Raw genomic sequence first — 14,490 nt, 5'->3', positions numbered from 1 at the left:
TATGGAAGGATTATCTTATGAGGAAAGATTGAACAGGTTGGGTCTATGCTCATTGGAGTTTAGAAGAATGAGAGGAGATCTTATTGAAACATACAAGATTCTGAGGGGACTCGATAGGGTAGATGCTGAGAGGATGTTACCCCTCATGGGGGAATCTAAAACTAGGGGGCATTGTCTCAGAATAAGGGGTCGCCCGTTTAATGAGGAGGAATTCTTTACCCTAAAAAGCTGTGGAGGCTGAGTCATTGAACCAATGTCCTAGGGGGAGTGTTTGCTAGTGCTGTTGGGGAGGGTTTAAACTAATGTGGCAGGGGGATGGGAACCGATGCAGGAAGTCAGTGGGAAATAAAGTGGTGACAGAAACAAAAGGCAGTAAGGGAGAGTGTACAGAACATGACCGGACAGATGGTCTGAGAAAGCAGGGCAAAGACCAAGGGAAGACTAGATTAAACTGCATTTATTTCAATGCAAGAAGTCTGATGGGCAAGGCAGATGAACTCAGGGCATGGATGGGTACATGGGACTGGGATGTTATAGCTATTACTGAAACATGGCTAAGGGAGGGGCAGGACTGGCAGCTCAATGTTCCAGGGTACAGATGCTATAGGAAAGATAGAGCAGGAGGTAAGAGAGGAGGGGGAGTTGCGTTCTTGATTAGGGAGAACATCACGGCAGTAGTGAGAGGGGATATATCCGAGGGTTCGCCCACTGAGTCCATATGGGTAGAACTGAAAAATAAGAAGGGAGAGATCACTTTGATAGGATTGTACTACAGACCCCCAAATAGTCAACGGGAAATTGAGGAGCAAATATGTAAGGAGATTACAGACAGCTGCAAGAAAAATAGGGTGGTAATAGTAGGGGACTTTAACTTTCCCAACATTGACTGGGACATCCATAGCATTAGGGGCTTGGATGGAGAGAAATTTGTTGAGTGTATTCAGGAGGAATTTCTCATTCAGTATGTGGATGGCCCGACTAGAGAGGGGGCAAAACTTGACCTCCTCTTGGGAAATAAGGAAGGGCAGGTGACAGAAGTGTTAGTGAGGGATCACTTTGGGACCAGTGATCATAATTCCATTAGTTTTAAGATAGCTATGGAGAAGGATAGGTATGGCCCAAAAGTTAAAATTCTAAATTGGGGAAAGGCCAATTTTGATGGTATTAGACAGGAACTTTCAGAAGTTGATTGGGAGAGTCTGTTGGCAGGCAAAGGGACGTCTGGTAAGTGGGAGGCTTTCAAAAGTGTGTTAACCAGGGTTCAGTGTAAGCACATTCCTTATAAAGTGAAGGGCAAGGCTGGTAGAAGTAGGGAACCTTGGATGACTCGGGAGATTGAGGCACTAGTCAAAAATAAGAAGGAGGCATATGACATGCATAGGCAGCTGGGATCAAGTGGATCCCTTGAAGAGTATAGAGATTGCCGGAGTAGAGTTAAGAGAGAAATCAGGAGGGCAAAAAGGGGATATGAGATTGCTTTGGCAGATCAGGCAAAGGTGAATCCAAAGAGCTTCTACAAATACATAAAGGGCAAAAGGGTAACTAGGGAGAGAGTAGGGCCTCTTAAGGATCAACAAGGTCATCTATGTGCGGAACCACAAGAGATGGGTGAGATCCTGAATGAATATTTCACATCGGTATTTACGGTTGAGAAAGGCATGGATGTTAGGGAACTTGGGGAAATAAATAGTGATGTCTTGAGGAGTGTACATATTACAGAGAGGGAGGTGCTGGAAGTCTTAACGCGCATCAAGGTAGATAAATCTCCGGGACCTGATGAAATGTATCCCAGGACGTTATGGGAGGTTAGGGAGGAAATTGCGGGTCCCCTAGCAGAGATATTTGAATCATCCACCGCTACAGGTGAGGTGCCTGAAGATTGGAGGGTAGCAAATGTTGTGCCTTTGTTTAAGAAGGGCGGCAGGGAAAAGCCTGGGAACTACAGACCAGTGAGCCTGACATCTGTAGTGGGTAAGTTGTTAGAGGGTATTCTGAGGGACAGAATCTACAGGCATTTGGAGAGGCAGGGACTAATTAGGAACAGTCAGCATGGTTTTGTGAGAGGAAAATCATGTCTCACGAATTTGATTGAGTTTTTTGAAGGGGTAACCAAGAAGATAGATGAGGGCTGTGCAGTAGACGTGGTCTACATGGACTTCAGCAAAGCATTTGACAAGGTACCGCATGGTAGGTTGTTACATAAGGTTAAATCTCATGGGATCCAAGGTGAGGTAGCCAATTGGATACAAAATTGGCTTGACGACAGAAGACAGAGGGTGGTTGTCGAGGGTTGTTTTTCAAACTGGATGCCTGTGTCCAGCGGTGTGCCTCAGGGATCGGTGCTGGGTCCGCTGTTATTTGTTATTTATATTAATGATTTGGATGAGAATTTAGGAGGCATGGTTAGTAAGTTTGCAGATGACACCAAGATTGGTGGCATTGTGGACAGTGAAGAAGGTTATCTAGGATTGCAACGGGATCTTGATAAATTGGGCCAGTGGGCCGATGAATGGCAGATGGAGTTTAATTTAGATAAATGTGAGGTGATGCATTTTGGTAGATCAAATCGGGCCAGGACCTACTCCGTTAATGGTAGGGCGTTGGGGAGAGTTATAGAACAAAGAGATCTAGGAGTACAGATTCATAGCTCCTTGAAAGTGGAGTCACAGGTGGATAGGGTGGTGAAGAAGGCATTCAGCATGCTTGGTTTCATTGGTCAGAACATTGAATGCAGGAGTTGGGATGTCTTGTTGAAGTTGTACAGGGCATTGGTGAGGCCACACTTGGAGTACTGTGTACAGTTCTGGTCACCCTATTATAGAAAGGATATTATTAAACTAGAAAGAGTGCAGAAAAGATTTACTAGGATGCTACCGGGACTTGATGGTTTGACTTACAGGGAGAGGTTAGACAGACTGGGACTTTATTCCCTGGAGAGTAGGAGGTTAAGGGGTGATCTTATAGAAGTCTATAAAATAATGAGGGGCATAGATAAGGTCGATAGTCAAAATCTTTTCCCAAAGGTAGGGGAGTCTATAACGAGGGGGCACAGATTTAAGGTGAGAGGGGAGAGATACAAAAGGATCCAGAGGGGCAATTTTTTCACTCAAAGGGTGGTGAGTGTCTGGAACGAGCTGCCAGAGGCAGTAGTAGAGGCGGGTACAATTTTGTCTTTTAAAAAGCATTTGGACAGTTACATGGGGAAGATGGGTATCGAGGGATATGGGCCAAGTGCAGGCAATTGGGACTAGCTTAGTGGTATAAACTGGGCGACATGGACATGTTGGGCCGAAGGGCCTGTTTCCATGTTGTAACTTCTATGACTTCTATGAATACATTCAAGGCTGAGTTGGACAAATTTTTGATCAGCAAGGATATGGGGAAAAGGCGGGAAAGTGGAGTTGAGGTAAAAATCAGATCAGCCATGATCTCATTAAATGGTGGAGCAGGCTCGATGGGCTGAATGGCCTACTCCTGCTCCTATCTCTTATGGTCTTATGGTTTTATGCTTGACCCAGCCACTCTTGCTCTAATGACTACAGATGTGCTATTTAGCGTGTGCAAAATTGGCTGCTGTGTTTCCTTACGCAACAATGATACTATACTTTGAAAATATTTCATTCACTTTTGAACATCCTGAGGATATGAAAAGTGTTTTACAAATGCAAATCATGTGTTTTGTTCTTTTATAGGCCCAGGCAGCAACCATATCAATACCTATGGTGCCTGTAGCTGCAGGACTATGTACTGACCCAACACAAGAAGGTGGAGGACATCCTCCATCTCAAGTAACAGATATGGACACACAACAGCCATCCACCTCATTCTCCCTCCCACTGGGAAAATACTTTAAAAAGGCAGATGGTTAGGAAATAGAAGATGTACACCATATACTTACACTAAAATTAAGCACCAAGGCAAAACATACATACACCAGACACTGTTTACAGGTTAATAAAAGTTGTGGTGACTGCTGTAATGTATCCTGATAATTCTTTTGGTAGGGGGCAGATTAAGGTAGTTGGGGAGAAATGTTGCTGTATTAATGGCTTTAGATGAACTATACTTCATGCCTCCTCTGATCCTCCTCTTCCTCCTCTAGGACTGCCATCCAGGGTTGCCATCCAGTTACTCATAGGTCCTATTTAGGGTGAGCTCAGTTCCCTCAGATGGCAGATGGGGCACAGCTTTAAGAAGGTGTGAATAGCTGCAATGGTGAAACTGAAGGACACAAACATTGAAAGCACTGGTTCAGAATGCAGCTGCATGATGAAACACCTCAGGGGACTACCCTTTGAGGAATGGTAGCCAACATGGCTGAATGGTCCAACCTTCTAGTGCCCGTTTTTTGTGAACACAGAGTCTCAGCAGCACTCTTCTTGCACTGAGGATGCATTATGGAGCAAAGAACTGATGATCATTTTTTTTGAGGCTGAGGGTGACTAAACCCTCAGCACCACAGATGCTTGTGCCCATTACATTATACATGCTATGTGCAGCAGACACACAACAGGCCTTTGGCCTCAGCCCCTGATAATACAGTCATCTGCACTTGATGTGTATCATCACATTATCAGCCTTCATGTACAATGCATGAAAAGCCAAACTGATGGGTTTTGCTCATCAAATGCTCAGTTATTCAGTAATTATATTAGTTATGCCACTGTTTGCATATAATTATCCATTAAATCAATTGTAATGATTGCTGATCGAATTGCATCCAGTTTTTCCCATTTTAATTGGTGTCTCAATCAGTGTAAAATCTTAAGAAAATAATTGGTTTTGATAATCATTTGGATGTGATCACTTCTGGATTAAGATTTTACGTACATAATGGCAAAAGACAAACTGCAGCCTGTTTAACATCAATTTAACATCAAGTTCTCCAGGTTAGTCTTGGCCTCCATTTGGAAAGCTGCAAAATCACCACTCGCACTGAATGAGTTCGTCCAAAGCACTCTGTTGTTCTCAGCACATTTTTTTATCGCTGAACTGGACTTCTGAAGTGCACCATCTCTTCAGCTGTACTCAATAATTCTTTACAAATAGACCTACTGAAAACCTCAAGCTCACAGAAAAGATTGCTGAATTGATTTTCAGTTCATGAACCTGGCAGCGAATCCATAGGAAAAGGATACTGTGGCTTTAATAGTTATGAAGCACCAACTTTGTAAGCTTATGAAAAGGGCCTCTGTTTCTTTTAATATGACCGTCTTCAGACTTACAAACTGAAAACCACAGCACCTGGCTGGCTATAATACATAGACTAACAAAAAAAAGCAGATATGTTTGGAGTATTTCCAAAGCTTCTTAAAAGCACATCAAGGATGAAACGGAGATGCAGTAACAGACAAGTTTGCCTTATTAAATTCCACTAACGATTTTGGCTTATTGAATGTCTTGTACATTCAAGCTCTTGGTATTGTTTGCCTCATAGCTGTCTGCTTTTCCATAAGACTAGATTTCATTCCTGCTCTCTTTTGAATGCAAATAGTTTACAGTCCCACGATCGTCATCTCAGTCATATCAAAATGAATTTAACTATTGTACAGTATGTGTCAAAATAACGATGAGCCTGATGGCACTCGCTGTTATTTATGCACAAATGCTACAGCAACTTCAGGCGAGGAGCAGATCCATGGTTAAACGCAGATATCCAGAAGTTACCGTCTGAGATGCGCCGCTCTGCCATTAGCTTCACAAAAACGACATCTCGCTGTCTGACTCACCATTGAAATGCATTGAATGGCTTGAAGTTGCTGCATTTGCACAGTAGATATGAACTAAACTTACCACAGAAAGTTAAGTCCTGTCCATTCCAGTCTAAGTACCCTTTAATCGACGTAATAAGTATTAATTGCTGCCAATCAACCTCTCTGACACTGAAAATTAACTGAAACAAGTGTGGAGTCTCATTCCTTCAGGTATTAATTGTTGTTGGCGATTTTAAAAATGTAAAATTTTACATTTTCATTTTTTTAACTTTTCCTTTCTGTCTTTTTTCTCTCTCTCTCTTAATCCAGTCTTTCTTTGCCTCTTTTTATTTCTTTTTCTTTACCTGTTTTGACATTGAATTCACCCACTCTAATTTACACTTCCTTCTGAGTCCTTGCACTGTTTATTTCACAATCCTTCAATCTGATTGGTTAAGGAGACACCCTGTTGCTTGCCCTGTTCACTCAGGTCCCAGATGCCCTGTTTCCCTCACTGCAACATTAATCAGCTCCCACTTTCAGCAACTTGCCACGCAAAAAAATTTATAAACCTAACGGGCAAGGGCGAATCCAACTAACAACAGATGCCATTAGATGCCCAGCCACAGCAAATTATGACCCAGTAGATACTAAAAAAAACGGTATCTGCACAGCTTTCCTGAGCGTCTCAAATAAACAGTGTACCTCTTTGTCAGCTATCTAATGTAAGTTACATTTCAGAAACAAAATCAGTAGATTTCTGAAAGACTGTAAGGCAGATAACTGCCGTGTGGCCGCTGGAGATCTGTCCAGCTCATAGATTGGAGTGCTTTAGTAACAAGTATGATTACAGAATCTCAGTTTGTAACATATCTGTGAAGCAAAGCTCAGGAAAAAAATAAGTTTGGTTGTGAAGAGGGTTGCCCTCTTTGCTGTTCCACATCAACATCCACAGAGATCAGCATTGTCTCACGCCTGCAAGGATGTGAAGTCAAGTTTCAAGCCAAAGCTGACCATTGCTATCACTGGATTTCCCAACCCTACAGTGCATGGTAGCCGCAGGTGACCTTGCAGCAGAAGGCACAGCTATGAATGTGGCTCTCTGCTGACACAGATCCTGTTCCGCACAGTCAGTGCCAGGTTGGTGTGCCAGGGCTTGCAGATGTGCTTGGTATCTTGGCCGGTGCAGCCAATCAGGGTAAACTGGCTCTTGATCACGCTTGCGTGCCTCCTTCCATGCCACAGACAGCATAACAGTATGATTGGAATGCTTCTGAGGAAACATCTAACATTATGGTTACTGAGGCATTCACATAGCTTATTGGTGCCATTGGGTCTGCTGCCTCAGCTTCCTTTGGGAAGAGGAGTCTCTTCATACACTAATAGTCTGCTAACGCCAGGTCTGGCCACCTCAGGCCACTGATTCCTATGCGAGAGTCTCAGTGGATGGGCACAGAGCATGACCTGTCTGGCATCCCTCCGTAGATCCTGCTTTTCTTCTTCCAGATGTCTGAGATAGGGGGATTTACATTGATGCCAGTAACGGTCCCGTGGGAAGAAAATTTTAAACAACTGGCACAAAACTTCATGAGAGTGCCAGCAGGGAGAAAAACTTCAATGAAAATGGTCAAAAAATGACTGGAATATTAAGGGTTTAAGTTCCCTCTAAATTGTTTAACATCAGAACCAATTCCTTAACAACCCTGGATTCCCATTTCAAGTGCATATCCGATAGACTTCACATTCTGCACTCTTAAATGTCAGAAAATGGTTTGCAGGGCATCCATACTCCAAAATGCATAAGTTAATATAGCGTCCACATGTTTGAGGCCGATGCTGCCAACACCACAGTTCACCACCTTGTGGTATAAATTGGGCCAAGTTCCAGTGAGATGGAAATGCTCCCCATTTTCTGCTACCAGCTGCCCGACTAATGTATTGACAGTGAGAGGCCGTTTGGTGAGACTGACTGACTTCTCCGTCAATCTATTTAGATTAGTTGAGGAGATGGGAAACAGAAAGCACTAGGGGAAAGAAAGTCACTTGCTAAAAATATACTACAGAGAGTAACATACACCAACCAGCTGTAAGATAAACAGGGCTTTTCATGACACTGTTGAGCTGCATTTAAAAGTCTTTTTTAACCATTAAATATCTTGTGCAATATTTTAAATGGCAATGGAGAGATCCATAGGGGTAAATTTTAACTCCCAAGAACAGGTGGGTTGGTGGCAGGTGGGGAGTAAAAATACTCGGTTTTCGGAGCGGGACGGCATTCCGGCTCCAACATGCCGGCTTCTGCATCGAACCCAGGAAGTCTCACCCCCACTTAAATCTGGCGGGCCGATATTTAAAGGGGCAATGTACCTGATTGAGATACTTGAGGTACTTAATACTTTGTGTATTGGAATAATAAAATGAATTTAACCTTACCTGTTCGGGTTTCCCATCGCTTCCCATTCACATCAGGTGGGAAGGAGCGGATACATGAGGTGAGTGCCTTTATTACACTGCTTGTGGGCCCGGAGGAGTGCTTCATTCAGGCCCAACAAGCTCACCTGGCCAACAGGACCCCAGTGATCGGTCGCCCTCCACCCCCTCCAATGGTGACCATTCCCCCCCACCATGGTGGACCCCACCTACCTCCGACTCTTCACCTGCCCTCCAGCAACCTCTAATCTTCTTCTCAGCCCCCCGATCATCTTCTTGGCCCCCCGACCCTCTTACCCGGCTCCCCCCCACCCCAATCTTCTCCCCGGCCTATGATCCCTCCTTCCCTCCCTCTGATCCCTGGCTATGGCCTGCTGCAGTAGGCCTTCCTGGCCAACAGCCAGCCAACCTTTCAATCAGGCTGGCTGCTGGGCGTGAAACCCGGAATTGAAATTGATGGGCCTCATTAAGGTCGCGAACGCAGATCGCGACCCGCCCACTTACCTTCCGGGTTTTGCACCCGGAAATCTTCCACTCCCACTCCCTTCGGGGCTGGAAATTAAAATTTACCCCCTAGTCTCTGCTTTATGAAAACTAGGAAATGACCATATTTATTCCTTGTTAGCCTGAATAGGGAGGAATTGCATTTACTTTGCACAGTAAACACTGCAACTGATACTTGAAGGCTTAATATGTGACCATGTGCCACTGTGGGTAGGGAGTTCCTGTTGTGAACAAGTGATTTCTACAGGAAAACCAGAGTACTGAGCCAGGTAAAATATTTGGCTACAGGAATGTCCTGCCAGCCACAGGAAGTGGTACAGGCAGAATTACCTTGAACAGCAGGTGATGTCAGTGTAACTCAGAGGCTTGTTTTAAAAGGTAATTCATATTACAAAGTCACAAAGAAACGTGACTAGGAGTGTACATTTACCGGTGAATACTGTAACCTGTTGCTAATATGACTGCGCTGCTGTTTTTGCAGGCGTGCTTTCCCTACCTGCCCACTTCAGTTTGTACAACGACGGACTGTCAACCAAGGATGGGCGCGCTGACGCCTACGCTCAGCTGGAGCTTCGAACCCTGGAGCAGTCATTACTAGCGACATGCGTTGGGAGCATTTCAGAGCTGAGTGAGTTCATTGCTCATTGAATGTCTTCGCTTTTCACTGCCAATCTGTGAATGTTTGCTGTAATATATATATGTGCTATTTGTGAAATTTCTCCAGATTACACATTCTCCCTTTAATTATTTCTCAAGTTTTTTAATCTGTGAAATGTTTACTTCGGCTCAATTTTCCTCAGAATCTTTGCCATTTCTTTCTGGAGCAGGCTCCATTTGAAATTTGTTTCCTCCCTTTAATTGGGTCTCCTGGGCAATAAGCCACTCTCCAGCTAGGTGCAGGCAGACAGCACGCCTCCTTGCCTCTGCTATTTCCATTCATGAGCTGGGAAGGCATGAGGGGGAATTGTGAGTGACTTTGTCTCCCTCCCTTTGGGAAAGTACTTGCATCCTGTTCTATAATTTCCTCCTACAGCCTATTCAAAACCTGAATTCAGAATGTGGGGAATTGTGGCAGGGAAATCATTCCCTAGCAGTCCGTCACCGTTTTGATTTTTTCTGAATGCCAGCAGTGGCATTGCTCTTGGTAATTTGAAGGATGCAATGTTTTATGACAACAGGAGCGCTGCACAATATAAGGCATGATTTATTGTACAGCGATGAGGGGAATGTTTACATCTTGATAACCCTTTCCTAATCGGCGTAAAGGTCGGCTTCCAAGAAAGCTGTCTGCTGCAAAGTTAAAGCTGTGTTTGACCCGACCTATCCACAATGACCACAGAATCTGATTACTGTAAATAGGCACATTGTAGGGTCAATTAGAAGCTAGTTGCTGCTGTAAATCCTTGGTTCCACCCCTTGGACAGAGGACAGATTGTCGCGTTTTTAAAAAACCAGCAGGAAATGAATGGATTTCTCTCTCTCTTGTTTTTATATATATTTTGAAGATGCTCCTTGTTCAGTGGCAGGCTCACTCTACTTGTTGCTGTTTTATGAATGATATTTGAGCCAATGAGGTTCAAATGTGTCACAGTGGCCGAAAGAAGACAGATAACTAACGTCTCCATTGTTTTTAAATACTGCTGCTCCATGGTTGGCCAACAAATGGCATTATTTTTTGTGGCTTCAATTGCTTTAAGGTAATAATAACCCCTGTTTTCTCCCCATTCCCTAGGCTGTCTGAGCATTGTGCCTTCCAGGCCTCTGTCAGTGCTGCTGTGTACCTGCTGCTCAGAAGTCTGTGAGATGGGCACTGGTTCAGCTGAGATTGGGAACTCAGTGGTTTGGTAAATTGCAAGCATGAATCGGCATCCCGTCATACCTTGAGAGTGTGTTGGTGGTCCAAAGCACTCTACTATCACCCTGCCACCACACTGTAAATGTGTGACATTGTAACTCAGGAAGGAAATAGCCACCAGCGTTGGGAAGGAGAGGCAAGGCGGGGGCTTGGGAGGCGCAAGGACTCCTTGTGGGGCCCGGCAGTATATTCCTGCTATTCCTGGCCCACAAGCATTCCACAGAAGTGTGATTTTTTTTTTAAACTTAGCTTGGCCTCTTCTAGCCATTCTGCAGCTCCTGCCGTGGTTCTGCTGTTGGGGTTGACCCTATGCGGGCTTCCCGAATCCAGAAGTTAAAATGTCATCGCGGCACCGCTGATATCATTGGGCCGCAACTTGTCAATGTAAAGTAGGCCCCCACCTGCCGGGGGCGGGCAGTCCTCCCGTGCCTAAATTAAGGTAAGTAAAGATGGTAGGGGGCGGGAACACAATACGACAATGTGACAACCCCCCACCTCACCATCTTAACCCCACCTGCACCGTTCCCACCGCGGGGGGGTGGTGTGATGGCGTTAAAAACTACTGCTACGTGTCATCTGGCCATTGCTTTTTGATTTATTGTCTCATCCCACAATTTCCATTCCTCCAACTCTGCATTGCTGTCTGACACTTCAGTACAGTGCTGAGTGAGTGCTGCACAGTTGGAGGTGCTGTCTTTCATGTGAGACATTAAACCAAGGCCCCATCTATCTGTTTGTGTGGACATAAAAGATTCCATGGCACTTTTTCTAAGAAATAGAGGGAAATCTCCCAGTGTCTTTATCAACATGCATCCCTCACCTATCATCACCAAAACAGATGAACTGGTCATTCATCTCACTGCTGTTTGTGAGACCTTGTGTACAAATTGGCTCCCACATTTGCCTTCATTACAACAATGACTGCACTTCAAAAGTTATTAATTGGCTGTGAAGAGCTTTGGGACACGATCAATGCAAATTCTTCCTTGCTTTCTCCCAGCTCCTTTGCTAAAACATTAGAGGCTAATCTTTTAGCCTTTATGCTCGTGCCCTCTGGAATACTCTTCCAAAACGAATTTGTCTTGCTACCTGCCTTCAGACCATTTCTTCAACCCTGTGCTTTTGGTTTCTTCTCCCTGCCAAATTCACCTGCTTAATTTCCATCTGTCCCTCTTGTTGACCATTCTGACACATTGGGGGGAATTTTAACCCCCCAGGACGGGCAGGGGAGGGGGCTGGGTGGGGGAGGGGTGTGTTAAATTCTTAAAAATGTGAAACCAGCTGTGAAGGTGCCCACTTCCGGTTTAACTGGGTTGGGATGGCGCGTAACCTGCTCTCGAGAGGTGGGTCAGTAATTTAAATATGTTAATGATGCTAAATGGCTCAGATTTTAGCAACCGTTTAGATTTAACAGCTGCAGGCCGGGTTTCCTAGGGCTCGGGAAACCGGGCAGCTTAATCCGATGATCCGATTCTCCCCCCATGATCTGATTCCCCCCCCGCGAACTCCCCCCTCCCCGCAATCCGATTTCCCGCCTCCCCGCGAACTCCAGGCCGACCCACCCCCCACCGCGATCTCCAGGCCGACACCCGCCCGGCGTTCCAATCCAATTTCCCCCTCCGCCCCCTGCCCCCACCATGAACTACCCGCTCCCCGCGATCCGATGCCAACCCGCCATCTATCCCTCCCTCCCTCCTCTCCAGGCCCCGGCTGCGGCCTTCTACCACAGGCCTTCCCGCCCAACAGCCAGCCGGTCTCTCCATCTGGCTGGCTGCTGGGCGGGAAACAGAAAAGAAAAGCTCAAATGCGGTCTTGCCATTAAACTCGGCAGAACCTCCGCATTCCCCGTACTTCCGGGTTTTCCCGACTGCTAAAATTCACCCCCACTCCCTCCTCGCCTCCCCATAAATATCGGGGCCATTGTTGTACATGAGGAATCCGATATAAATGTAAGTGGTAGCTGTTATGTTAAAGAAGGAAAAGCAAAATGGAACATCGGAGCAACAGTAGACTCGTCACTTTGAACGTTAGGTGACAATTAAAAAGGCCGATAGAATGTTGAGATATACAGTCAGAACAGTGGACTCGAGGGCAAATTCAACAAGCCTGCACTCCCAGAGTGGAGCCTCACCAGATGGACGTACAGTTGGAGAATCAGGGTTATGATGTTGCAGCCCTATCTCTGACTTGTGCTCCAGTCTAGCTGTGCTCTGCTCTGGGAGCATAGCCATGCAGAATTTTCCCTAATAAATCTACAGAGATTATGCTGAGGCTCTAAACTGCACTGGTTTGGCCTCACTTGGAATACTGAATTGGAAAGGATGCAAAGAAGAGCAGCAAGAATGATCCCAAGTGTAAAGGGGATGAGCTATGAGGAAAGATTAGAGAAGCTTGAACTCTGCAGCCGAGAGAGAAGGTACCTGTTGAGGTATATAAAGTATTAAAAACCATAGGTAATGTCAACCCAGAGCATTATTTTAAAGTCATTTATGCCAGGGGATCATGTAAGTTAGTGAAAAATTTAAAACAGATCTTAGAAAAAGGTCCCTTTATTCAAAGTGTAATTAACATTTGGAATAATTTACCAGGTAAAGTAAGGGAAACAGATATTTAGGTGAGTTGAAGATGCAGTTGAATGCTACACTCCTTTGAAATATTAGAGGGGTAAGTTAAGTGAACAAAATGATAATTTCCCATCTTGTACCTTTTCTTCTCCCCTTATGCTGTTTTCTCTCCTGCTCTTTTTTCAATATTTGTGATGTCCTGCATCATGTGACATGGTCCTTGACCTAGAATTAATAAACAGGAAAAAAACATTCCCTGTAGAGTTTTTGGTAGCCTAACATTTCCATAGATATGGGGGGTAATTTTAACCCCCAAGAATGGGTGGATAGGGGGCGGGTGGGAGGTTAAAATAACAACTTTTTGGAGCGGGATCACATCCCGGCTCCAACTCACCCACTTCTGTGTTTATCCCAGGCATTGAAATACTTGAGGTACTTTAATATTTTGTGTATTGGAAAACTTAAATGAATTTAAACTTACCCATTCGGGTTTCCCATCGCTTCTGATTCACGTCAGGTAAAAGCAGGTGGGAAGGACTGGATCCATGAGGTGAGTGCCTTTATTACACTGCTTGTTGGCCTGGAGGAGCAGGAGTGCTTCATCCAGGCTCAACAAGCTCACCTGGCCAATAGGAACCCCGCGATCGGCCGACCCCCGCACCCCGATGGTGGACCCCTGACAGTGGATCCCCCCCCCACCGAAGCTGGAACCCCCTCTCCCCCCCGATCTCCGATGCTGGCTGACCCCTCCCCCCCTCACCCTCGATGTCATTGCTGGCTGACCACCACCCCCCCCCCCCCCCAATCCCCAATGCTGGCACATGTCCGTTCCCCCCCCCCAATCCGATTTTTCCCAAGCCCAATGATCTCTCTCTCCCTTCCGCCCCCTCTCTGATTTGCAGCTCCTTTCACACTGCCGACCGGCAGCCAGCCTGTCAATCCAGCTGTCTGGCACGTGGGAAACCCAGAAGCTCACACATTCACCTTCAATCGAGTTGCAATCGCAGGTTCGCTTCCGGGTTCCCCACGCGAATATCTGCGGACGCCTGGGGTACCCAGCTCGGGGTAAAAATTATGACCACGTAACCTTCTGTTCTTGCCCCCTAAGAATCCAGTAACATTCTTCAGAGCTTTTATGAGGATAGTTCGAGCCCAGTCTATGTTCAGATGCAGAGCGATATACCAGAAGGGAAAGCTTCTAATGTCCCCCACAAAAAGCAATGATTATTGGCAGCCCTCCAGCCAGCCAACAGCCAGACTTGTCAATGTGAGCTCTGAACTGTGTGAGCTCAAAATGTGAGAAATGTTCAAATGGCTGCAATTCTTAGATGGTGCCCCTCACTTAACATGATCTAGAAGCACTTCAGACATTCTCTGTACAGTATACACAGTGAAAAGGTAATCCATGTTTCAGCACTGTTGACCCTCGTGGAGAGAGCTGTAG

General features: G+C 45.5%; 1 protein-coding gene across 1 annotated transcript in view; it reads left to right on the top strand.

Annotated features, from left to right (window-relative positions):
• Window positions 1-14,490, top strand: part of abtb2b (ankyrin repeat and BTB (POZ) domain containing 2b) — a 208,822-nt gene that overhangs the window by 139,805 nt on the left and 54,527 nt on the right. Inside the window, exon 3 of the mRNA XM_067994030.1 lies at window positions 9,109-9,255. Coding sequence (XP_067850131.1) covers window positions 9,109-9,255 — 147 coding nt within the window. The remainder of the gene's footprint in view (window positions 1-9,108; window positions 9,256-14,490) is intronic.

Source organism: Heptranchias perlo, chromosome 12 (genome assembly GCF_035084215.1).
Source record: "Heptranchias perlo isolate sHepPer1 chromosome 12, sHepPer1.hap1, whole genome shotgun sequence".
Taxonomy (NCBI): domain Eukaryota; kingdom Metazoa; phylum Chordata; class Chondrichthyes; order Hexanchiformes; family Hexanchidae; genus Heptranchias; species Heptranchias perlo.
Note: the sequence above shows the minus strand (reverse complement) of the source record. Positions and strands in the feature narration are given on the sequence as shown.